General features: G+C 45.9%; 1 protein-coding gene across 3 annotated transcripts in view; it reads right to left on the bottom strand.

Moving 5' to 3' along the window:
• Positions 1-27495, bottom strand: part of DPP6 (dipeptidyl peptidase like 6) — a 1054804-nt gene that overhangs the window by 73406 nt on the left and 953903 nt on the right. For all 3 annotated transcript variants that reach the window (XM_032753183.2, XM_032762299.2, XM_032753182.2), the window contains exons 12-16: positions 25829-25867; positions 20273-20380; positions 17705-17796; positions 16701-16748; positions 14543-14661 (exon numbers count right to left, since the gene is read on the bottom strand). In XM_032753183.2, the coding sequence (XP_032609074.1) occupies positions 14543-14661; positions 16701-16748; positions 17705-17796; positions 20273-20380; positions 25829-25867 (406 nt within the window). The remainder of the gene's footprint in view (positions 1-14542; positions 14662-16700; positions 16749-17704; positions 17797-20272; positions 20381-25828; positions 25868-27495) is intronic.

Raw genomic sequence — 27495 nt, 5'->3', positions numbered from 1 at the left:
TATATATACACATATATGTATGTATATGTGTATATATACACATATATACACATATATGTATGTATATGTGTATATGTGTATATATGTATATATGTATGTGTATATATGTATATATACATATATACCTGTATACATATATACCTGTATACATATATACATATATACATGTATACATATATACCTTTATACATATATACCTGTATACATATATACATATATACCTGTATACATATATACCTGTATACATATATACATATATATACATACACACATATATACATGTATACATGTATACATATATACATGTATATATACACGTATACATATATACATGTATATATACACGTATATATACATATATGCATATATACATATAACTATATGTTCACTTAACATTTCATTGGAAAACTGTGCTTCTAAAAGTGTTTGAAAGCTGTGATAGAGGAGTAGTGTCATTATGAGGCTGGATAAGTAGGATGTGGCTGGATTGTACACAGCCTTGAATGCTAGGCTAAGATTAATTTTCCTACCTGCCAATCAATCGGTCAGTCATTTCCCTCTGATCTATTATCTGTCTATCCATGTTGGAGCTAGTCGCAAAAAGGACTGAAGGCAGATAAGGATGATATGAATGCACAGATAAAAATAAGCTTAAAATGAGTAAGTGAGGCTATCAGAACAATGTAAAAACAAAAAAGAAAAGACATCAGGAAAAAGATTAAAATATAAAATGTGTGCTATAAAGACCTGCCCACATATGCCACACATTTCATGCTAAGCTCTCTAGCAGCCAACACAGGTTAGGGAAACACAATTCACAGCCCATTACACAGGTTATGAGAAGCTCAACCATTCCTGGTGTTGAGACCAGAGGAAAATTTATTCCAAATGACCCTCTGCAGAGAACATCTTGAAGTACAGTAGCCAGAAGGGCGTCCCCAACACCAGCCTTAAGAATGTGCTTCCAGTAAGAACACGTTTCATGGGGCCAGTCTACATTAAATTAGTTGGTTCAGTTAACAGGTGTGAGCCACTGCGCCCTGCCTATAATCTTATATAATTTCTAAACTTGAATTGTCAAGTTTTATTAGGAGGTATGTATCGTTAGATCTTTTCCAAAATTCTTAGAATTACACTCATTAGGTTTCTTTTCTCTAATGACTCAAAAGCGTGGGGAAAGTTTTTTTCCATCATATCTTGATTTATTTTTTTCCCCTTCCTTCTCCCCAATTTCTCCTTCTAAAGCCTCTACCAAGAGATTACATTTGTTGGATCTATTTTTCGTAGCTCTCAAGTGTTTGAATGTTCATCTTCGTCCAGTTCTCGGGTCTTTTGGGGAGCCCTTCGGTTGTATTTTCTAGGGCACTTTCTGATGTTGTTCTGTTCATAATTTTGACCAAACAAGAACACTTCAGGTAGTGAAGGGAAGAAGCACTAGAAATAATTAAGAAGCCTTATTCATTTACGTCAGTGTGATCCAGGCTTTTGGGGGCAACTGGGGTATTTGACTACCTATTCAGTTCTTCTTCTGAATTAAAAAAAATTTGTTTTGTAAATATTGTAAGTCTTGAGCAGTCAGCTTCCTTCATTTTCACAGCAGCCCACTCTTTACTGCTCTGTGTGGTAAAGGTGACACCTTCTGGAATCTCTCGGAGGATATTTACAGTCGGTCTGGCTGCAGCAAATGGACGAGATCTTTAAAATGCTTCTCCAGGGATTTCCTTCCCAGGTGCTTGGTCTGAGGCCTCCCTTTCGCGTGTCCTGTGTGCTGCAGTGGTGCCCTGTTGGCTATTCTCTCGTCCAGGTGGGGCCCAGGCTGTGGACACGTGGCTTCAGCAGCCACACAGCCGCTTCCTCCGTGAATGCAGATTCTGATGCTGGGTGGAGACAGGGCAGTGACGAAGGGAAGAGGGGGCCTCTTGCAGTGCCTGGGGCCTTAGCTTTGTGGCCACCTGTGGTGGAGCTCCCCTTCCAGCCCCACCGTCCGCTCTGGAAGTCTCCCTGGCCAAGTCTCCTTTTGTCTTATGGGCAAAAATGGGAGGTGGCAGTGTCTACTCTGACAGGTGCTCCACAATTCAGAATTCTAAAAAAAAAACTTCTTTTTGGTCTTCATTTTATAATTATGTCTTTTGCCAATTGTGTTACATTCCCTTGTGTCTAGCTTTCACTTTAACAGTGAACCATTTATGTTTACTTCACAAAAACTCTTCAACATTCCAGTCCATTGGCGCCCCTTCCTAGTGGCCCAGTGGCATTGTTTTTTTAAAAAAAATTTTTTTAAAATTTTTTCTATCATTTTACTTAGAAAAAAGAGAAATGTATGTGCTCTGGAAGCCATTTTGAAGAGAGATATTCTTTAGGAAATATCATCTGGTCATATTCAGGCAGGAGAAAGGTGAACTGGCTAGTGGGAAATCTCACAGGAAAACTGACCAGTAACAAAACGGATTTTATTACCCAGAGCAGGGGCAACAAGGATAAAAGGAATGGACACATTCTAGAGGCATTATTTATTGAGTTGAATTAATTAATTAATTAATTTATTTATTTATTGAGACAGAGTTTCACTCTTGTTGCCCAGGCTGGAGGGCAATGGCACAATCTCAGCTCACTGCAACCTCTGCCTCCCGGGTTCAAGCGATTCTCCTGTCTCAGCCTCCTGAGTAGCTGGAATTAAAGGCACGTGCCACCACACCCGGCTAATTTTTGTATTTTTAGTAGAGATAGGGTTTCACCATGTTGGCCAGGCTGGTCTTGAATTCCTGACCTCAGGTGATTCGTCTGCCTTGGCTTCCCAAACTGCTGGCATTACAGGCGTGAGCCACCGTGCCCGGCCCCATTATTTATTTTTAATGGACATTTCAGATGAAAGACTGCAGGACATGGCCTCTGATGTAGAAAGGCATGCTTGTACCAGGTTCAGCATACCTGCCACTGCCCAGGAGTGGGAAAGGTGTTGAGTGGGAAAGTGAGAAGCTTCTTTTCCATGGAAGATGTTTGTTTGGTTGTTACTGAGGAGGAATATGAGTGGTTTGCGTGGTGTCTGGTAGCATTTACTGAAGAGTGTGACATGTTCCAAAGTGTTCATGTCACTTACACTAACAATATAACCTGCTTTGAGAATCCCTCTCCTTGTTCTTTGTTCATGCAGCCTCAAAGGGAATGGCTCCAAATGTTTGAGAGACTGAACAGATGTTCTTACAAACACACCAGCAATGCTCCAAGGAGCTTCAAACCGGTTCTAAACATTCACTTGGACAAATTCAAAATTAAAAAGGGCAGCTGAGGTTAATTCCTTGGAAATTTTGATATAAGAGATGTCTAGAGGATTAACTAGTTTGTACAACCAAACCATTTGTTTTCAAATTTGCTGTTGGGAGTTAATAGCACCCTACATATTTGAGGCTAATAATACAGTTTTATCAATGAAGATGCAAACTATGTATTATTTTTCTAGCTCTGGGACTACTCATTTACGGTTAGGCATGAGTTAGCAAATAATTTGAGCAGCAGGAGAATATTTAATTCCTATGTTGGGATCATGCAAAGGGTACGCCTGCTTACACTGTTGATCCAGCACTCTGAAGGGGTGTGAATCAGTATCATCCCTGAGCCACTCTGGAAGGATCTGGAGATTTCTTCTCCCTCATTCAAAAGATGTATGACAGAAGAGGTGCCCTTCAGTCAGAAACCCTGGGCAACAGCCTCCCTCAGGAGAGTTTCCATGACAGCCATTTCCATCCCTTCAGGTAACCAAGTCTCAATCTGCGTTTCTTCATGCATGCCCTTTTCTCTTCTCTGAAGTGACGTGCTGTCACTTCTATTTTGGCTGGCCATAATGCTTCAGGAGTCTAGGCCCTTAAAAAAATAAGCCCCTTCACCTCATTCTGCAGTACAAGGTGAGTTTTAGGATAAATCTCAAACTTTCAAATGTATGTCATCTTGGATAATATGGAATCTGAAGTCTCACCATGTGGAGGTATTCATTCATTTCAGGGGATTATACCAAACATCATAGATGCATGGCATGTGGCTGCTCCCCCACAACTGTGGATGACACGCATCACTAATCAATCAGGACATTCATGACATCACCCATCAATCACTCATGATGCTCATGTCATTAATCACTCAGGATATTAATGACATCACCCATCAATCACTCAGGACATTCATGACATCACCCTTCAATCACTCATGACATCCATGGCATCAATCAATTACTCATGATGCTCATGTCATTAATCACTCAGGACATTCATGACATCATCCATCAATCACTGAGGACATTCATGACATCACCCTTCAAACACTCATGACATCCATGGCATCAATCACTCATGATGCTCATGTCATTAATCACTCAGGACTTCATGACATCAGTTACTTGTGACATTTATGACATTAATCATTCACTCATGATGTTCATGACATTATCAATCGATCACTCATGATATTTGTAATATTGATCACTCATGATGTGCCTGACATTAGTCACTCATTCATGTTTCATTATATCACTCATGACCCTCATGACATCATTCATCAATTACTCTTGACATTGCTCATATTAATCACTCACTCATGATGTTCATGACATCATATATCAATCACTCATAATGTTCATGACATCATAAATCACTCATGATGTTAATGACATCACGACTTTTGTGACATCACCCATCAATCACTCATGACTTTCATGACATCATCCGTCAATCACTCATGACGTTCTTTCCTGCTGAGCCTACACTTGGCCTCAGTACCCTTCTCATCCATAGCACTGCAGCCAGCACCTTCCCAACAAGTGGAGTTGGTTGGCTGATTCCTATTTTTCATCCCTGCCTCACTCACTGCTCTGTTCTGACTAAAACCTGGGGAAAAGTGACAAGCACCTTAGCATACATATTTGCATGACACCTTAATAGCACCTTCATGGACATTTCCCCTGGTTAATTATGTTTTCCAGCAAGAGGATGTAGGCAGGGCAGCTGGGAGCTCAGGGCACCTGAAGGCATGGAGGGGAAAGGTCACAGCAGGAGGAATGGGCAGGTGCTAAGAAAGCAGGAAATTTACTTCTTAACTTCTGCCAAGAACCAACTGTGAGGACCGCGGTGGACACATGCACTCTGGAAGCCACCAGGTACTCATTGCCATGCCTGACGGTTGATTTAATGTTTTGTGGCTCTGGCATCCATGGCCGCTTCTGGAATTTGCTAGTGTAAGTGCAAGATCCAGGGGTTCCAACCTAAGCCTGCTGAGGTGCTGGAGTGCCCACTAACATTTGGGCAGGGATGCTGCTTCATTCACTTCATGCGTGTTAGCCACCTCCAGCCTTGGCCCCAACTTTTGGATACTGAGTGGGTAGCAAGTGGATGTGTAAGAAACTCAATTGATTACTAAGGTGATGACAATGATGACAACAATTATGATAGTTAACCCTTACTATTAAACACTTACTATGTATCAGATCCCATGGTAAGTACTCTACATGCACTATCTAGGTTAATCTTCAAAACAATCTCACAGGACAGGTACGGTGGTGCCCCATATCCACCAGAGACATGTTCCCAGACCCCAGTGGATGCCTGAAACCAAGCATAGTATTGAACCCCATATATAAAATGTTTTTCCTATGCCTACATACCTAATTATAAAGTTTCATTTATAAATTAGGCATAGTAAGAGAAGAACAATAACTAATAATGAAATCAAACAATTATAACAATATACTGTAATAAAAGTTATTATGAATGTGGTGTCTCTCTCTCAAAATATCTTATTGTTTGTAATATTTTCAGAGCATAGTTGACTCTGGGTAACTGAAACCTCAAAAAGTAGAACTGTGGATAAGGGGGGACTGCCATGCTGTTATTCCTCCGATTTTCAGGATGAGGGTGTGGAGGATTAAGCAAGTTTAACCAAGATGCCCAAGGTCGCGAAGCTGTAGGTGGCAGAGTCCAGGTTTGAACCCAGCTCTATGGTTCCATACTCCATAGACCTCCCTTATTGCCATTTCAATCTCCCATGATTTTGATAATGATAGCAATGATGGTGCTGACAGAAGATCCTGGGGAATATTTAATAGTAAGAAGAATAGTTATCAGAATTGAGTCACTGTATTTTAGGCTCAGGTAATAATATTTTGGTTCCATTCACCTTGGAGAAGGAGAAGCCTGTCTTGATAAACCAAACTGCTAAGTCTAAGACCAAACTTCTTAAAGTCTGGAAAGTAGCTCCCTAATCACGGCTCAACACTGAAAGCGGTGGGGGTGAGAGCCCAGAGCTGTAAGGGATTCATGAACACAGACTGCCCCATTCCCACTCAGAGCAGCAAGTGACTGCAATAATTCCATCCTCGGCTTCAGGAAAAGGAAGTTTATTTAGTTATTTTTGAACATACAAAAAATGTTTCAGTAGGAAGCAGCAAATGGCCAATTCATACACGAAACTCATTTTCCTGGTGGCATTTGGACATTTCTTAGAAACAGGATTGATTGAGTCCTTTTCAAAAACTTGAAGGAAAATAAATCATACTCTTGAGATTCATTTTGAAGAGAAAAATCCAGTTCTCTAAACAGAGGCGAGGACTGTGAAACATAAATTATGTAAATTGGGCACTTTGATTCTGTTGTTCAGTGGCTCTGACGGTTGAATTTAGATGGGTAGGAGAAAACCCTACAGTACTTGTTATAGCTCTATGCCACTTGACTGTGAATTTTGCATTATGACAGGGAAGAAGTATTCCTGGAGAGAATCTATACTGGAACTGCTCTTCTTCCTCTAATATGCTAGAGTTGCTATCCAAAGATATGGTAGTATCACATTACTTCCTTCAGTGACCCCTCTTGCTGCTTCCAGAATGTGGTGAAGCCATTAAGAACTGTCTCTGGCACAGTCTAGTGTAGCTGCTCTTAATTTTGTGTTCCTGAGAAAAACAAGCTGAGCACTCTTTCTTTCTTATATAAGAAGGTAATACAGGCCTTAGAAGGGAGGTGCTGCGGATTTAATTAATGGTGTCCCCCCAAAAGTTTCACTGAAGTCCTGACCCCCGGTTCCTGTGAATGTGACCTTATTCGGAAACAAGGTCTTTGCAGGTGTAGTCAAGTTAAGATGAAGCTACGCTGGATTAGGTGGGTCCTCATCCAGTGATTGGCATCTATATAAGAAGAGGGCAATTTGGATGCAGAGACAGAGGGGGAGACCACAGGAAGACAGAGGCAAAGATGAAAGCAATACATTGGTAAGTCAAAAAGTGCCAAGGACTCCTGGCAACCACCAGAAGCTCGAAAGAAGCATGGAACAGATTCTCCCCCACAGCCTCCAAGAGAAACCACACTGGCCAACAGCTTGATTTTGGATTTCTGGCCTCCAGAACTGTGAGAGAATAAATTTCTGTTGGTTTAAACCATCCAGATTGTGGCAATTTGTTACAGCTGTCCTAGGAAGTGAGTCCAGGAAGTGAGTACTTTTTTTCTTTAAAGATGGAATTGGGTTTATCCAGGACTAGAAGGTGAGACCACTCAGGCTTCCCCTGTCCTGTGCATCCCCAGTCATCTAAGACAGCTGAAGACTGAGTTCCTGTCACAGGCGTCGGTCTCGGGGTGAATACACAGCCACTTTCATGTTCTCTTGGCTTCTCATTCATCCCTCCTGGAAGGGGATGAAAATCAACCCTGCCCTGAAAATCTTGGAGAATGTGTAGGGGTTTATGAGGTAGCCAAAGACAAAAGCATGGAAATGTGAAAAATGATATTGGGTTTTGGGAATTCTAAGTAGATCTATTTACAGTAGAATATAAATTTCAAGGAATCAGAAATGGGGACATAGTCATCAACTATTATAATATAATTAGAAACGTACTTTTCAGGCCAGGCATGGTGGCTCAAAGCCTGTAATCCCAGTACTTTGGGAGGCCGAGGCAGGTGGATCACCTGAGGTCAGGAGTTCGAGACCAGCCTAGCCAACATGGAGAAACCCTGTCTCTACTAAAAATACAAAAATTAGCTGGGTGTGGTGGTGGGTGCTTGTGATCCCAGCTACTCAGGAGGTGGAGGTTGCAGTGAGCCAAAACTGCGTCATTGCACTCCAGCCTGGGTGACAAGAGCAAAACTCCATCTCAAAAAAAAAAAAAAAAAGAAAAAAAGAAATGTGCTTTTCAAATTGTAAAGAACTTAACGAATAGAAGATTATTTCTTTTATTACCCATCTCACAGGGTCATTGAGAAGACCAATTAAGTATGTATGCCAAAAGCTGCTTGGTATATTCTGGAAAATCATCATAAAATGTTATATCATAATACAACATTTTGAATATAGCTGGCTTCACTTCCAGACAATAGAGAGGTGGACAGAAACTCTCTGTATTACATAGATAGGTGAGTTTCCACAAGGTTCCACTGAGTCTGGCTTACAGCTGATCCCTCACACAGGTATCCAAGGGTCATCTGAAACCCATGCCCTTTAGACATAAATATTGACATTCAGAGATGGGATCCAGTGAAGTAGTGAGTGGATATAGTGGCTATAAGCATTTCTGAGCCTCTATCTATATATTCTATTTGAGTATATTTTTAATGTAACTGTGCAAAGTAAAAAGATAACTTATGGATTTGCATGTACAATCAAAAATTAAGGAATTAACCTAAAATAATTATTATTAACCTAAAAATAATTTTTAGGTTTGTATGTACAATCAAAAATTTTAAGGAATTATAAACATAAAACATAAACATATAAGCATACAAATATCAAATATTGAGAAGCCACAGAAGAAATGTTAATGAAAACTTAGAGAAAGCATATGTTGATATTGCTAGATGGAACTCTATAATGATGTTGGACAAAATACACTGTGGAAGAAGACCTGAACATTAGGAAAAGATCAGTATGCCAAAGGACTAATGAAACAGAAGTACTGCTTGCAAACAACTGATGAGCTACAATCAGCTATGATTACAACAGACTGAGTGTTTATGTCGCCCCCAAATTTATACATTGAAGTCCTAACCTCCAACATGATGGTATTAAGAGGTGGGGCCTTTGAGAGGTGATTAGGTCCCAAGAGTGGAACCCTCAGGAATGGCATTAGTGTGCATATAACAGGGCCCCAGAGAGCTCTGTCACCCTCCTTCCCACTATATGAGGATACAAGGAGAAATTGGTCATCTGTGACCCAGAAGAGGGCCCTTACCAGAATCAACCATGCTGGTACCCTGGTCTTGGACTTCCAGCTCCAGAACTGTGAGAAATAGCTTTCTGTTGTTTATAAGCCACACAGTCTATAGTACTTCACTACAGCAGCCCAAATGGACTAAGATGATAAAGTTATATTGCTGAATATGTTATAATACTGAAGATAAGTTACAGGATAGGTCAATATCAGCTAAACTTACCAAAAACTGTCCTAATGGAAGGCCCACAGAAAGGCAGGAAGAATGATGAAGTCTACACGGAGCAGTTATAATTTCATGATTTTATACCCAGCCCTTATGTCCTAATGTGGTTTGATAGCCTATATCTGCTCTCAGGGACATGTCTTTTGGCTGGTTGGTATCCATCTTGTCCTAGTTGTTAAATCCTTTGACTATCATCCCTTCCTATGCCCAGACAACCTGAACTACTTGCACTTCCCTCCCCGTGTGATGGGTTGAACAGTTTTGAATGTGGGCATGTTTACAGATTTTACCATAGAGAAGCCTCTCATTGCCAGTACATTTATCCTCAACCTAAAAAAGGAAGGATTTTTTTTGGTTCTGATTGCAACTAGAAGACTAAGTTAATTTATATAATAAAATGCTGCAGGAGGAGGGAAGGAGAAGAAAACAAGAGTCTCTAATGCTAGGAGTGGAGACGTTATTTTTGTCACGTTTCCAAGAATCTCTCAGAATAACTTGGGGTGTGAAGGAAACAGGACAGGAAATGAGCATTGACTAAATGTTGCTCTAGACTACACATCTGAGTCCATTTTAATACCTACTGAGAAATGTGGAGAAAAGTAAAATTATTTTAAACTATCTTTGTTTATTAAATCAGGTTGCTTGTATTCACTTGATCCTGATTCACATGCTGCAAAAGACTCCATCACATAACCTTAGAATATTTCTTGTGCTTTTTCTCAGGCTGTACACCTTCCACTTGGACTGATTTTTCCCATTCCAGATCCTACCTACTCATTTGTTTTAAATGCCACCTTGTCATTGACACCTTCCTTGAGTCTTCTCCTCCAGCAAAATGCCCCAAGCAATCCAAATGGGTATTATCATTTTCTCCTTTAAGATTTCATAGCCATTGATCTTCTCATCCCTTAGGCAATCACCGCCAATGCCTGCTCAGCTTTCCCCATGGCAGGATGAGGCTCAGCTTCAGGGTCTGCTAAGTCAGTTATCACTAATAACTACTTCCAGGTTCAAAGAGTTGGCTGCTCCTGTCTCCCCATTTACTTTGTTGTCTTTGTAAATTTAAACCTTTTCAGAAAATCTCTTTTTATAAGTGGGATTTTGGTTTCCTCCATGGGGAGAGTTTAATTTGGGCATTCAAAAGTTACTTTAGCCAGAAAATAGCTTATTATGTAAACATTTTAAAGAGCAATTTTGTAGAGAAGAGGGCTAGTTTATGTCTACCTTAAGATGAGGCAACAGGCTAAACATTTAAATAGATCTTAAATGATTCAGGAAGCCCTAGGGTGATAATTTCATAATGACTAAGAGTTCAGTTTCTTAATCAACAAAAGAAAGGCAGGGTGGAGACTGGATTAGATGCTCTAAGATCTATTCCTATCTTCAAATTTTAGGAATCTGTTTGATTATTATAGGGATCCAGGCATTGGCAGGAGGAGCATCCCATCCTTTCTGAAGGTGAGATTGTGGAGGTGCCCAATGGGCCAGGTTAGTCGTGTGTGTGTGACCCAGTGTGGCTGTACCTGGGGACTGGGTCAGTCGTGTGTGTGACCCAGTGTGGCTGTACCTGGGGCCCAGGTCAGTTGTGTGTGTGTGACCCAGTGTGGCTGTACCTGGGGGCTGGGTCAGTCGTGTGTCTGACTTTGTGTTGCTGTACTTGTTCTTTGCTTCTGTTTTCCTCCCAGGTATCAACTATGGAGTCATCTCTTCACAATAACTATTTGCAGACCACAACACAAGCCTTGCAAATACATAAACATAAAAAGAAATATGACTCTCCCCTGGGACAGAAGGCCGGTGGCAGACTAGAAATCTGCACAGGAGCCACCCTACAGTGCTCTCTAAACTTTAAAACTTTGTCCAAACAGCCTCCCAACACAGGGCTGTGTTTCTATCTACCACCAGCTCTGTGTTTACATCCACCGTGTGGGAACTGGAACTTCCCTGCCTTTTTGATTTCAACCCAGGGCTGCAGCTTATGGAAACTGAACCATAAAAGGCTTCCAGTTGTCAGAATGAGGCATCCAGACTAAACTTGAGCTTGAACTTAGCAGGGAGCTGTGACCTCCAAAGGGAAGCAGCGAAAGTGTTTGTTAAGTGAGGGCCAGGCGAGGTGGCTCATGCCTGCAATCCCAGCACTTTGGGAGGCCAAGGCGGGTGGATCATTTGAGACCAGGAGTGTGAGAGCAGCCTGGCCAACATGGCAAAACCCTGTCTTTACTAAAAATATAAAAATTATATATCCATGTAATCCTAGCTACTTGGGAGGCTGAGGCAGGAGAATCGCTTGAACACGGGAGGCAGAGGTTGCAGTGACCTGAGATTGCACCAGCGCACTCCAGCCTGGGCGAGAGAGCAAGACTCCATCTCAAACAACAATAGCAACAACAAGCGAGCTGTTGGATTCTGGATTCTGGGAGGGTCACCATGTGGAGCAGATGTTAGTATGTGTTAGGAATATGACCAAGCAGCTCAGCCTCAAACCACGATTTAAACTATTTTTCTTTCTTCTCTCCTCTTCTGTCTGCTCCCAGTCTCAAGATACAACTTTGAGACAAGCTGTGTATGTGTTACCTTTCCTCTTGAAACACAGCCTCAGAATGTGCTGTGGCCTCCACTCCCTTTCTTTTCCCATTCTATGCTCTCATGCCTTATGCACATTTATTTACCCAGATGCTTGCGGAGCACACACCATGCTCTCTTATCTGATCATATATTTCCTTAAAACCTCCAGGAGTCAGATCCTGATGGGACCCAGATACCTCCAGAATTCTTTCTTTAACCAAAGATTACTTCAAGGCTGATACCCACTCATGGCTGAAGAGTGACTACAAGGCCGACTGTGATTAATTGATAACCTGGTAGGATCCACGATGGTGCCAGCCCCTTCACCAAATGGGACAATAATTAAAGAGGGGCCACCGCAGCCAGTCACATCCCTTGGCACCTCCTAACCCCCCAAGCTCTTCTGCATTCCAAACCCTCTTTTTTTTTTTTTTTTTTTTTAAAGAAGAAACCCTGTATTTTCTCCACAAATTGAAGAGTGGAATTGCTTTCTGCTCTTCCCCTTGCTAGCATAGATAATAAAGAAATATCGCTCCTTCATATCACGACTCATTATTATTTTGACTTCTTTCCATGAGCAGTGAGAAGCCGGACCCTTCTTGCTGGTTATAGTAAGAATACGGGAAATACAAATCCATACTGTCACTGTCTTGACCAGTGCAGACCTCAGATCCCAAAGGCTCTGCCTCCTGCCGAGGCCAGACCAAGCCTCTCTGGCAAATGACCTCTGCCCCTGACTCAGGATCTCCACGATGGAGGCTCTGTCACCTTTCTCATTCAACCATTGTTGCTTGGGGCACTCTTCCTGAAATCTACTTCAATTTTTCACTTCTGTGTTTGACCATGACTTCCTGTGTGTTAAGCTGCCTCCTGCTTCTGAGACAGGATTCTGGATTCTGATTATGTAGCTCCTTGTAAGACTCTCTGGCTCCTAGTGGGTCTGCTTGCCACATTTTCCCAATCCCTATGCCCCGTCAATCCCTATAATTTCCCAAGTTCTTATTTCATGAAGATCCCGCCCTAGGAGACAGGTATCACTGGGCTAGGAACCGGGAGACCTTGATGCTGGGCCTCTCTGTATCACTGGCTCATTGGGAGTCAGGGAATCCACTCAACTTCCGGCTTAGGGTTTGCCATCTGATACACGAAGTGGGTCAGTTAGATCTTAGGTTCTTTCCCCTACAGCTGTCTATGATTTCAGATACTTGGTGGCCTCCTTCTTGGGATGCACAGGAAAAAGGAATTTGGTACCATTAACTTTGAGGGAACTGGGACACTAATGTTATATTTCAGTTGCACCCCCCTCATCCCTCCGTGGTCTCCTTGCTGTCTTAGAAGAATGCCAAGGGCTGAGCTTGTGTTGAGCAAGAGGCTGAGTGCTCCTGTTCTGTGGATTTTCAAGATTTTAAATGTCACTGATAAAAAGAGAACAAAGTCATGAAGTCATGAGCTCTCTAGTAGCTAGCAAAGGCTAGCAAAGACATTGCTCTGATAAAACCTACTCATTCTCCATCTACGGCTTAGAGGATTGAAACTCTGACTGAGGAGCGAATTGCTCCTGATCTCAGTCTCTGCCTGTAGCATATTTTCATTCTTTGAGGTCATCGCAGGAGATCATATTTTGTTACGACCATATTTAGGATGACTTACCTTTCCATGGGTTCATATCGTATATTTCCAAGATATAGACAAGCAGCAAAAATATCCTTTGTATCCCGTATGCAACGTGGCCTACTCTTTTGTGTATGCTGGTTGGTGTGATCAAACTCTTGCAGTTTGGGATAAATTATCAATGAATTGGGACATAGGGAAATATTTTTCTGAGACTTCTTTAACATAACCTCAATCCTTTTTTCTTATCTGGTCATTTGAGATGGAGTCTCACTCTGTTGCCCAGGCGGGAGTGTAGTGGTGCGGTCTCAGCTCACTGCAACCTCCACCTCCTGGGTTCATGCGATTCTTCTGCCTCAGCCTCCCTAGTAGCTGAGATTACAGGCATTCACCACCATGCCCGGCTAATTTTTGTATTTTTAGTAGAGACGGGATTTCACCATGTTAGCCAGGCAGGTCTCAAACTCCTGACCTCAGGTGAATCTGCCCACCTTGGCCTCCCAAAGTGCTGGGATTACAGGCGTGAGCCACCGTGCCTGGTGATATTCAATCATCCTTAAATATGATTGAGAAGTTAATCTTTGAAATTGTTTTCCTATCTTTATTGATGGGTTGATGGCTTTGGCTCATCGCTGTGTAGGATATTTACCCCTCCTAGCTCATGGGACTATTATTTTTTGTGGACGATGGGAGACAAACTGTGAGATTACCGGCACAGCGTGCACAGAACACTCTGATAAGCTGTACGCCTGTATGAAACGTAAAGTAGCCCTACTGCACCAGGCTCTGTGGGGGTCCAGTCATCTTGCGCCATGAGCAATGTTATCAGGTAGGCGGGATCCTCACCTGTTCTGGAATACACTGTGCTCCCACCACAGCCGCCGCCCCCTCCCCGCAAGTGTGCCTGCCCCCTCCCTGCAAACGTGCCTGCCAGGGCTCTCCGCCCTGACGGGGTGGCAGGAGCTGACCTTCGCACTTGAGCAGGAAGAAGTCCATGCTGTGGCTGAAGGAAGCGCTGAAGTAGGTGCAGTTCTCAACCAGGTCGCAGGAGAGGCACTGCCTGTTGAAGTTGCCCACCGTGTTGGCACTGGAAGAGCAAAGGACGCAGGTGTGAACGTGGGCAGAGAGGAGCCGCCCTCCACGCTGGGTGCCGCAAGCTGGTGCGCTCTCCCCATGAGGGTGATCTGCGGAGCCCTGCTACAGACCCCCCGGGCCTTTCTCCCTCTGTCTCCCTGCTGGAGCCCCTGAGACCACCCAGCTCCATTTCCACCTTCCTTTGCTGGTGGGTCCCTCCCACTCGCAAGAGCTTTCAGCACCCTGCTTGTGGGAGGGCTGCAAGGCTGCCTTCTCCAGGCTCTGCAGGTGGCCTGGTGTGAGGAGCATGGAGCTGTCGGCGTTATGATCTAACACTCTATCTGCACGTGTCCTGTCTCTCTGAGTGGATGGCTAGCAATTTGAGAACAGCAGACAGAGTGATGTATCTTCAAATTCTCTGGAGTTCCAAATGCTGGCATGGGAGCAGGCAGGTCTCCTTGCTGCACCAGTGGAATTGAACTCTGGCGCTTCCAAAAGCCCATCCCCTGACAGAGTGAAACCTTGAGAGCTCAAGCTTCCCACTCAATGGAGCTACAGAAGTGGGAACCGGCTTGAAGATGTTACCCAGGACAACTGTGGTCAAGTGTCATTTCAAGTCAAGAAGGCCTAGAATGTGCTCCCTAAAATGGAAAGATCCTAAGGTACCGGATCTACCTGGGAGAAGTTCTTATCTGAACATTTTGCCCCAGGAGGGTCCCCTCTAACCATAGGTTTCAGTATGAAGTCTGTTGTTCCAGGAGTAAAGGCATTTCATGGGAGAGAGAAGACAACCTTCTCATTCTGTAATTTAGAGGACAGGGGCCACAGGCAGCCTCTCATGTTTATTAATTGGTGACATGTGGATTTCAATTTTCCTAGTAGGCACACGGTGACGATGGAACATCTACACAGAGAAGCACATCTGTGACTCTCCCTCCACTGGCTCCCTCATGCTGACCTCATCCTCTCTGCATAGCTGCCGATGGCTGGAAAGGGTGGCTGCGTTCACCAGGGAGACTTCCCAACGTCCCAGCAGTGGGGCAGGGGCAACAGGCATTGGCTCCATTTAGACAACACGCCACTGGCCTCAAGCCTCAGGTCTGCCCTGAACAACATCCTCTTCAGTGGCCAAGGTGCCTTTAGGTGTAACTGGCTGCAGCCCTCCCATGCAGAGGCACGGGGGAGGCAGCAGACACCCCCTCCTCACCTCTGTGGCCCTGGCAGAAAGTGCCCAGGGCCAATCTCACTTCACAACCTAAAGCCTCCTTTAGCGAGAACAGTGACTGGGCAGATGACGGGACTAAATGTAGAAGAGGGACACGCCCTAGGAAAAAACCCAGTCCCCCTCCAGGGTTCAGGGCATAGCGTCCCTGCCCTCTTTGAGACTTGGAAGCTTGTCCAAAGTCGCACAGTTGGGCTGTTGAGACGGGAAATTGCCTTTGGGGTCTCATCATAAATATGAGCCTTCTACTTTATAGCCATATAATATTTGTGATTAACCTTTTTCTTTCTAATCAAATTTCATTCATCTACCCCGATCCCAAATAACTTTAGGCTGCTTCCAAACTGAGGGGCCTCGAGATCATGCTCCCCGTCTTCCTCAGGGCACAGTCCCCCAAAGCCAGCGAGCTGCAATGCCAGAAAGCAGGGCCGGCCTCCTCACGCTGACCCACGGTTCGTTTCCAAACCACACTCTGTTCCCTACAAAAAATCGGCGAGGGGCAGGGGGGCAGAATTCCTCTGAGGTGACATTGAATAGAGGTGAAAAGGAAAGACAGGTAAAAGTCCATCCGTTGGCCGAAAAGGCAAGTGGGTGACGGGGAAAACCCAAGTCAATGACGGCAGAAAAATAAAGCTTCAAAAGTCTCAAAACTACCCCTTCGGTGGCCTCTACAAGTTTCTTTACTTCTCTCCAGACTCTACAGCTACTCCTCTGTGGTGGGGTCTGTCTTTGCTGCCGCCCTTTCTGAACTGCTGAAAAGGTGCAATTCTGCAAAGCCTGGATGCCCTCCTAAGGGGGAGGGCCCTGTGTGCAGGGGGAGCCAGAGTTACCTGTAGAGTTGTCGTCTCCGAGGCAGGTCCTCTGTGCTCAAGAAGTAGCTGCAAAGATCACCAAGGTGCACAGGGTTAGTTTGCTCCAGGGCACGTCTGCACTTCACATTCCTGGCACCACCTCTATGGACACTCCTCAGGGACTGCCGCCCATGGCCTGCAGGGAGTAGCTCCCCTGTTCAGGTCCAGCTACACCTGTGGCCACAGCAAGGGGTGGCCAGACACCTAAGGGCTGAGGGACACCAGTGCAGATTCCACTGGCTCCGGGTGCCCCCTGCACTGGCCTCTGCTTCATGGCCGGAGGGTACTGTGGTTGGGGGTGACACGCACCTGAATGTGGACGTGGAATTCTTTTACAAGATCACTCACCTTCTGAAGGGCAAGGAGCTGAGCACATTTAAGACAAGTTGAGACATAGAGCCTGGCCCAATAAATAGTTGTTGACTCATTTTCACCTAAGACCTCCCAATGCAGAAACCTTGGCTTTTACCCCGGGAGCAGGGAGGTGAAATTGTATGGTGGTAAAATCCTCCGAACTGGGCTCCCCTCATCTGAGCTAAATCCACCTGCTACCAACTAAATAACCTGGAGCAAATTACTCATTTTTGTTTTCATTTACTTATTTTTAAAATGGAGAAAGCAGTAAACTCACCTCATGGAACTGTTGTATTCAATAATGTCTGTAAAGCACTTGGCTTAGTGCCTGGACTAGTAAAAACTCAATCAACACCAGTACTACCCCTACTACTGCTGTTAGCGCGTTTCCCCTCACGGGCTGGCTGCAAGCCTAATTGCGTCCTCAGGACGCCGCAGCTCTGGAAGTTGGACTGTTGAGACGGGAATCTACTATACATTTTCATGAAGAAACTAGGAGTCAGTGATGCCCCCTGAGGAGGAAAGAGGAGGCCTCCTGTGCTTCTGTATTCCATGAGTGTAATTGACAAAAAATAACAAACGTGTCCCATTGGCCGGTAAGACGGGGCAGGCCCCTGGTTCTCACTCACATCTTATTCCCCTTCTCGTCATAGGCTAGGATCTTGGTCACGTCCCAGTCCCCGGAGGTGATGGACTGGATGTTGTCGTTGCTGCTGTTGGGCTGAAACACACAGACATGGCATCAGGAGCAGACACCGGTGTCCCGGCATGGCTCTTCATCCTCCAACTGTTTTGGACACCAGGCGACAGCGGCTGTCATTCTGTCTGTGGGAAGGGCTCTCTTTCCCTTCTGCCTGCTCCTCTCCTGGGAGGCAACATCCTCCGTGGGGCTTCCCAACCAACCCCAGGCCCGCAGCCTCCCTGACCCCCGAATGTCAGTGGTGGGGAACAGTGCCCTGTCCTCTTTGGTGACGTGAATCATTTGGACCTGACCTCCAACCACGATGGAAGCATCTCAGGAGGAGAATCAATGCTTTATAGGCCTTTTTCATTTGTAAATCTAATTAGTGGAGCCATTACTGAAGGGGGACCAGTGAGGGAGGAAAGAGACAAATGCCGGGAGGTGGATGAATTCAGGGAGGGAAAAAGAAGAATAAACAGAGGGAGAAAGGGCGCTCCCTGCTGCCGCTGACAAGGACGGTTTGGACCTGCATTGCCACACTGCACGTTTTGCACGCATTGTCTTTCCCTATGTGCCCCTTGAGCCAAGAAGAATGGCAACAGACAATAGTAACGACAAACAATAACAGAAGAGAGAGACAGGGCCGTCTAGGCAGGAGCGACGTTTCAGTGGGGATTTGAAATGGGGCAGCTGTTCTGGATGGCAGGCGCACTGGGAGATGGGCACAAAACAGGTGGAGATTTAACTAGGTGGGGGGCCCAAGGTACACACTCTGTGGGCTGCAGACTCGAACATGGGGGTTGGGGGGCAGCAGGGCCTGGGGGCGCAGGGAGCGTGCAGGAGAGGCTGGGGAGTTTGAAGCAGGTTTGGAAAGGGAAGGCCCTGGGGGCCCCCCGAGGGGTTCTGGGGACTTGCAGGAGATGGTGCCTCATGGGTGGTGCAGGAGACCTGCTTCCTGCTGGAATGTTTGATAGGGCTCTGGGCAAATGACGGCAACTTGGACAAATACAGAGACTGGGAGCCAAATGAAAACACCGAAGCATTTATAAATCTTTTTTTTTTTTTTTTTTTTTGAGACAGTGTCTCACTCTGTCACCCTGGAGTGCAGTGGCACGATCTCAGCTTACTGCAGCCTCCGCCTCCTGGGTTCAAGCAATTCTCCTACTTCAGCCTCCCAAGTAGCTGGGACTACAGGCACGTGCCACCATGCCCAGCTAATTTTTGTTTCACCATGTTGGCCAGGCTGGTCTTGAACTCCTGACCTCAGGTGATCCACCTGCCTCAGCCTCCCAAAGTGCTGGGATTACAGGTGTGAGCCACCGCACCTGGCCAGCATTTTAAAATCTTGATCTAAGTGGTGTAAAATAGTAAACAAAAGAATGTAGGATGGTAGAATGAAGACCATAGGAAAAAGCAAAGGCAATAGCTTGCAGACATTCTATCAGTCGTGTCATGAAGTGCACTGAGAAAAAATTGTACCTGAACCTCTGAGAGACGCCATTTCCATCCCAGGAGTCCCACAGCCCCCACCCCGATTCCATCCCAGGAGTCTCGCAGCCCCCACCCCGATTCCATCCCAGGGGTCCCGCAGCCCCCACCCCGATTCCATCCCAGGGGTCCCGCAGCCCCCACCCCGATTCCATCAAAGCTGCTCTTAGTGGGGATGTTGTTGGATTTTTTTTTTTGCAATTGCCTTTGGGGCCGCATCATAAATATGAGCCTTCTATGTTACAGCCATAGAATATCTGTGATTAACCTTTTCTCTGACCGCATTTCATTCATCTACCCTGATCCCAAGTAACTTTAGACTGCCTCCAAAACTGAGGAGTTCCGAGATCATGCTTCCCTTCTTCCTCAAGGCAGAGTCCCCCAAAGTCAACACCATGGCAGCCCCGTCTTGCAGGCGTGAGGCTCCCTGAGGGGACCTCTGCAGGAGACAGTGACCCCGGGATATCTACTTTTGGTCCTAGATTCACGTATATTAATCTCTGAGGTTCCCTACCCAGGGATGCTCCATTCCTAACTTGCCAGACCCCAGAACCAGTGAGTGATGACTGGTAGCACTCACATAATAAAATAATACCTGCATCCAACTCTGGGTGGAGATAGGGTGGCATGGGAGGCTGGACCGTGAGGGACGCTGAGTGCATGGAGCCATGCCTCAGAGGGGAGTATGTTAAGGAGACCCCCAGCAGAGGGAGAAGGAAAGGGCCCCCGGCACAGATGGTCCTCTAACATCCTCAGCCTTACACTGAACAGGGGACCCCAGGGTCTCTGCTGACCTTGGCAGAAGCGTCACTCACATTCTCGCACGTGACCAGATAGAGCAAGGCTCCACCGGGCCTGACAGGAACCGCGGCACTCACCAGCGCCATGCTCTGTCCTGTCTTCGGGACTCACCTTCAGTTTCCTCGGGGTCCTCGAAAATGCAAGTGTGCCCAGCCCTAGAGGCTGTCACCCCATGGCCTCTAGCAGGCTAGTTTCTAGTTCAGTCCTGGAAATTAGCAGGACTTACCTGGGACGAGGACACGGTGATGTGATAGAATTTCCCTCGTCCTCCCTGGGGGATCGCTCTGATGAAGAAAAACTTTCGGCCATCCTTGGAGAACACGGGTTCTTCATTCTGTGGACAAAGGCCACGGATGAAACCACAACTAAAACATCACTTATTTTGAAGAGGTTGAACCAGAATAAAATATGCCCCAAGATACGCTTTCTATGTGATTTCTAACGAGAGGTGCAGTTGAAATAGTAAGTGCTTGGTGAGGCCATCACTTTCCTTGGGCATCCTAAGTCAACTGTTCTGTTTTCTAAAAGAAGAAGAAGAATGAGGAATTAAGAGGCTGCAGCCCGGCAGTGGCAAATAAAAAGGCCTCCCTCAGTCTACACAGCACCGAGACAAAGACCAGCCCTGTGTGCACGCCAAGCTCACCAGCGAGAACAGGAACTCTGTTCTCAAAACTCAAAAGCGGGTGCTTCCCCCTCGAATTATTGCCCATTGAAACCAGAGCGTATTGTGAGATTTCTCCAGTGGCATTTATTATATATCAGAAAAAAACATAATTCTCAACAATCACAAACCAGATTTTGCCTAAAAGCAAAATCTATTCTTTCTGTCTTTCCTTCTTATTTAATACAATTGATCTCACACTGAATAGCCCATCAAGAAGGCAAGAAAAAAAGAAAAGAAACACAAGGACAAATGCCACGGATTCTAAAACACAGGTGGGAGGGGACAGCAGTCCCAGGGACGTGCTCCACCTCAGGCCACACTGGATGACACCACTTGCTTGGATCTACTGTCTCTTTTCCCTGGAAACAGAATCAGCATGCCCAGTTTTCCCTGGGGGAAGGGTTCTGGGCTGGATTTAGGGCAGGTGTCACCACCGTCTCTGCCTGGCCCCCAGACAGTGAACAGCCAGTGGCCTCAGCCTTCCACCAGCCTGCAGGGTGGCCGTTGCTTTGATGGGCGAAAAAGGATTTTGCTACTGCAGTACCTTGGCCTCTCTGAAGCCCAAGTGTGAAAGTTTCCATCCCTGAACACCAATTAGCTGGTTGCGAGATGTATTTTCTGACTCAAGGAGCTTCACACGAATGCGGGGATGAGAACGAATGGTGAATAAACCCCAGCTGGCACAAGCAAAACTCATTTCCCTACAGCGAGTGAACCCATGCAGATATGATATGCCCAGAGAAATAAACTAACATGTGATTAAAATGACATTTAATCTTCATGAATATTTGCAATAAAATGAAACCTTTAATCTGCAAACATTTATTTTTCTATTTAGAGTTGGAAGCATGGTATTTAAAAGCAGAGGAAATGGAAAAACCAGCGGTTAATTTGGCTTTTAAAATGCACTTCTATTTGCCAACTGTGGGGCGGGTAGGACTATATTCCCTCAGTTTTCTGGGGGAAATGTTTGCACGTTTGGCAGAGAAAGATACTCTAAATAAATGTAATAAATAATTAATTCTGGCCAGAAGCATTGTTTTTATAATGAGGCCTCCACCGTTGTGATGTCATCTCTACCTTGTCATGGAAACATTCCTGGGAACACAGGTGAAGCCTCTGAGTCTCTCCGAGAGCCGGTTTCTCATGTGGTAAATGTATTTTTAGTGACAAATTGCAATGACTGTTGACCAGGGGACCTGGATTTTATCCTGGTTCTGTCTCTCATTTGATTTTGCGGGAAGCGTTTCTAGTCTCTCTGGATGACAGAATTTATCACACACAGTGCCTGGTTTCCTCAACTCCACTCAGCAGGTCTGTGAAGAAGGAGCCCTTTTGACTCATGAGAGCTTCTTTGTGAGCTAGTTGTAGCATTTTTGCCAGTTTTTTTTTTTCCATGGTTCAGATATAATAATGTTGTCCAACCCCCCTTCCAGCCCAAATTTTGAAATCACAAAACCAAAATTCCGATTAAAGAAGAAAGACAGAAATGGATCCATGGAACCGATCCTTCAAGCAAAACAATAGGCTCTGGGGTTCTATGGCAAATGCAGATGGTTCTGGCAGAGGATCCTCGTGGGTCTGCATCAGGACTGACTTTGCAGGGTCAGCGCAGCAGTGACAGGGTGTGTATGTGGCAGGGGGGATGGCCTGCTTTTCTGGAATATTCCCAGAGGAGAGGGAACTTGGTGGGTCTCCACACATGCATGTGCCTCTTCTTTTTGGCTCATGGGGAATCTCTGCGGGTGACCATACTGAGGATTCCAGGAAGGAGGTGGGAAGAGAAGAGAGGAGGATGAAAGGCTCAGATGAACAGCTCAGATGACACAAAATTAGCAAGCTCGCTACAGCTCACTTCTGTTCTTGCATCGGATCCTCGGAAGACCGTTGGACCTAAGCAGGCCGGGTCTCCCTGAGTCTGCAGGACTTTCCAGATGCCAGTCTCTCCTGGGCCAGCTGGGGCAAGCTTCTGTGACCCATTGGAGATGGGTGGGTAGAGTGCACGTGGCCTCCGTGTGTCTCCCTCACTCACGCCTGCAGCCCTCCCAGGAAAACCCCCTTAGGCTCTGTCTGAAGCGGCAGCCAATGGCTTCGCTGGCAGCAGGAGGCAGGTCCAGCTTTAAAAAGTTACTAAGTTATTCCCCAGGATCTTACAATATCTTGAGGGATGCAGAAACACTACAGATTATTTTTGAAAAATAGCGTCCATGAATTCCTTTACAAAAAAAACAATGTCATAAGAAACTGTTGGAAATTAAAACTTCCTGCAGACCACGGAGCTGCGATCCTCACAGGTGCAGACTCACAACCTGTAGGGTCTTCAGAGACACCCTGGCCTCCCAGCTGCTGCCATGGGCGGGGTGCCCCAACCCAGTGTCACAATCACAACTGCAGCTGATGGGCCGACCTGACCCAGGGACGCTCCATCCCAGGAGAACACACCCGTCACAGAACATTACGTTTCCAACTCATGACAGCATTGCATATGTTTAAGCAGCTATTTAAAAAATTTAGCTGTGTGCTTAGTAAATACTTTAAACTTTACATTTGAAAACAGCAAGAATTATTTTAATTCACGCTACCTTTTAAAAGTTGATTGGATTCTGCTTGGAAGGATCTGGTTTCCAGAATCCCATTCAGGCTGTCTTAGCCCGCACTTGAGTAGCTGTTCTCACATGGACAATGAGACACACAATCACTAATACAGGAAAGTCCTGCTGACGACCTCGGCTCTGTAGCTACTCTGCAGAGCTGATGAAGTGAGCGCTGCAGGACAGAACCACGGCCCCCATGGGCCTCCAGGGACCATGCACTCTGCCGTCCATCCAGAGGGCAGAACCGCAGGTGGCTGGGGGGAAGCCAGCTCCCCCGTGAGAGTGCCCCTTGAGGGGGACGGGAAGCAGAGTGAGCATGTCCACCTTGCTCTCCCATAGCCTCCCTGCCCCCAACAAAGAGTCACGTCCCTCACCTCCTCCTGTTCAAACACAAAGTGGGCCTGGCATAGGGCCTCCTGCTCCCTGTCCACCACGCTTTTCCCAGCTCCCACTCCCACCAACACCCGAATACCTCAGCACTGCTTCTGAATGTCTGAGGATCACCCTCGTGGCCTGCACGATGCACGTGACGTGAACATCTCATTTCTCTGTCTAGGATGTACCATCTTTAAGAGCTCATGCTCTAGCTTATTCATTTTTTAAAAAATTGTTGAGGTAAAATTCCCATAACACAAAAGAAAACATATTAATAAAAGTCAGCAATTGAGTGGCATTTAGTCCATTCACAATGACGTGCAGCCACCCCCTCTATCTAGTTCCAAAACATTTCTGCCACCCCAAAATAAACCCCTGTTCATTAAGCTGTTCCTCTCCATACTCCCCTGGCCTTGGGACACCACTGATCAGCTTTCTGTGTCTATGAGCTTATTTATTCTGGATATTTTACATAGATGGAATTGTACAATAAGGTAGCCTTTTGTATCTGTTATTAGATGTGCTATTCACAACAGACAAAAAGTAGATAGAACCCAAATGTCCATCAACAGACAAACAAACTGAATATACTGGAATACTATTTCAGTTCTTCTTATGGCTGAATAATATTCCAGTATATGTATTATATTGTATATATATGTATACATACATATAACACACACACATATATATGTATAATATTCCAGGATATATACTACATACGTATCCTGGGATATTATTCAGCCATAAGAAGAAATAAAATTCTGATACACACCACAACGTGTGCTCAGTGATAGTAGCTGACTCATTTTTTGAAGTCCACAGCCTAGCATGGTGCCTGGTAAGATCCATAAATATTGGTTGAACACATGATATATAGATAACGGAGTTTACAAAATGATCCTTTCATTGTAATCTCTCTGACAATTTGTCTAATGTGAGATGAACATCACAATACCATTTTTGATATGTATGCTTATATGTTTGGTCCAGGTGGCATTCAAGAACTTTCCAGCACGCTAATGTTTGAGGGTTCCCTAAGTCTTTCCTCTTCCTGATATCTTCTTGGCTTAGACTTGGCACCCAAATTGGGACATGCAAGACGAAAGTGGCCAAGTGGAGCCATTCCTCTTGTGAATAAGATTGGCACAGAGCAGAAACAGGATACATTTCGGAGCAGCCCGTCAGTTGATGAGGCTCTGACTTCTGAGATAATTATATTCCTGACTCCACAGGCAGAAGCAGCAGCCCAGCATCTATAGTGCTGGAATGTTCTTGGAGAGTCATGGTGATAGTTTTGTCCAGCTTCAGTTATTTTCCGTAAATAGGATCTACCATATCGACGAAGAAGCATACCTGTGTCTCTACCATCATTCACGAGACTCAAGTCTGGCTTGACTTTTCCCAGAGTCTTTAAGACAATTTTCATCCCCTTAGGAAGGACAAGGAGACAGGAAGCTTCCAAAGCTTTTTCACCTGTTCTTCTTAGTGTCAGAGTGTGGAATGAGACAAAAAGGCTTGAAGAAAGAAAATACTGATACTTTCTGTGCAAGTTTAATTTAGAAAAAATTATCTCAGAATGATTTATCTGGGCTTCTCCTGATCTCTTTTGGTCTCAAGTTCCTAGAGTCTGTTTCTATGTGTGTTCCTTTATCCGAGTTAGGGATGAAGAATCTCCAGGGATGGTTGGCAGTTATGTCCCTGAGGACGGGTCTTACGGAATCACAGAGGAGGTGACTCCAAATGAGACACCAACAAAACCACCCCTGGCAATAAACAGGGATATCCACCACTTTTCCACCCTTTTACTAGAGTAGATTATGTCAAGCTACCTTTGATGACTGTTCATTTTCAATTCACCAAGGTGCTGGCATCTAACTGCAAGCTGAGGTCTCACCAAACATTCCACGCTGTGAAGAGCCATGATTTTCACGTGACCCTCCCTGGAACTCGGATTCTCTGGGAGCTCTCTGGGCAACCCTGGAGAACGGGAGGCACTGTGAGCAGAGCCGGCACACTGCCTGTTTCTGCCTGGGGAGCCCTGTGTGATTTACTCTGAGAAGGCATTCTGCTGTTGTCAAAGCTCTGAGCCAGCCCTAGGGTGGATTGGGTGGAGGTGACAGTGGGGACCCGGACGTGCAGTAGTTACCTGTCTGTGGAGCCAGGCCTCACTTTCATCCTCGTGTTTCTGAAATGAAATAAAAGCATTAGACAAGAGGGGTTTTTTGTTTTGTTTTGTTTTTGTTTTTTTTTGCATGTATTGTGTCTGTGACCAACAGTGCAGAAAACAATTTGGCTTCACCTACATGGTCGCTGCGCAAGCGTCACACAGCTGCCATGGTAGCTCCGGGAGGAGGCAATCCCAAGCTCTCCTCTTTGTCTCGTGCGTGGCTTGGAGCCGAACACAAGTGTCCTCAAATGAGAAAATGCCACTATCCCTAGCAACAAGGACAAACCCGTGGTGGGAAAGAACCCTCTGGAGGAAGATGGCACGTGTACCACGGGGCGGTCATCACTGCCCGGGCATGTGCCCATCTAACAGTGAACCTCAGGCTACGCTGAGTCAGAACATTGGACATTGTGTCCAGATCCCATTCTGGAACACTGAGGAACACTCCTGGTGGACCAGAAACCCCTTCAAAGGGGCTAAAGCATATAGGAAAAGTAGGTCTCACAGTGGTCTGTGGAAAGATGCAAACAAAAGAAAAACGAAACTCCAGACACCAAACTCAAGCTGTGCAGCACACACCTGTCACCTGGAGGCGCTGTGGGCCTGGTGCTGGTGCAGACTGGACCTCCGGGCCCCTGGAGCAGGCCTCTGTCATGGGTTATAGCAGGAAGCGGCGTCTGTCACTGACACTCAAGGCTCAGGGGCATGGAGAAGTTGCAGATTACAAGCCATTTTTAGCTGCCTGCTTTGTGTCCTCACGTTCCCTCCTTCCCCTCAAGCAAGCTCATCAGAATAGCCTGGAATCCGCCCCAGGTTAGATAGAAGGTCAGGCAAGACTGACCAGCTTAGAAACCATCACCGTGCTTAGGATCTCAGGCACAGCTGTTGCGTTAGGAGCCTCTCAATACATATGCCTGCGAGCCTTGGCCCCCCTCAGCCGCCTTGGCCCCCCTCAGCCGGGAAATAGAAACTTAACATCAAAAAGGAGTTTCTGAAAGGCCTGTCACAATGTATTAATCGATTTTATTTGATGTTTACAAAACCCGCCACAGGTGACCTGCTTCTGGGGGCCCTAATGGAGCAGCGTAGGGTGGAGGGGGGCCCCATCCCATGGGGCGAGGGTGAGGCCTTGGGCCGCCCGCCTGCTCCACCCGGGCAGCCTCTCTTAGACTTGATTTTCCCTTTGCTTACTCTTTGAGCATTTTAATTTTCTTTCCCCTACGTTTACCTCCTCTCGCTATACACTGAATCGGCCTGAGACTCCTGGAAACATGGCTGGCCTCACCTGGACCTGGGGAGGGACGCGCGCCTGGAGCCCGCTGGGGGAAGCTGTCGGCGGGGCCTGGGGAAAGGCAGTGCCCCTCCTCTGTGGGCATCAGCTGCAACGAGGAGGACGCTCACTTAGGTCACAGCGGTGAGCGCGGATAAAGGGAAGCAACACTCAGTGAACTGTGGACGGTGTCCAGGTGCCGGGCACCGGGTGACTGGCAATTCACCGATGGGTTAGGCCGGGTCTGCGGCAGCGCCTGCATCAGCCACGAGGTGGCAGCCACGCCGGGGCCGGGACTCTGCGCCGCAGGCTCCCCGCAGCAGCTCGGCGGCCGGTCCCCAAGCCCCAGGCCCGAGGGCTGAGACGACTCTGGCGC

The sequence above is a fragment of the Hylobates moloch genome, unplaced genomic scaffold (assembly GCF_009828535.3).
Source record: "Hylobates moloch isolate HMO894 unplaced genomic scaffold, HMol_V3 SCAFFOLD_1, whole genome shotgun sequence".
NCBI lineage: Eukaryota > Metazoa > Chordata > Mammalia > Primates > Hylobatidae > Hylobates > Hylobates moloch.
Note: the sequence above shows the minus strand (reverse complement) of the source record. Positions and strands in the feature narration are given on the sequence as shown.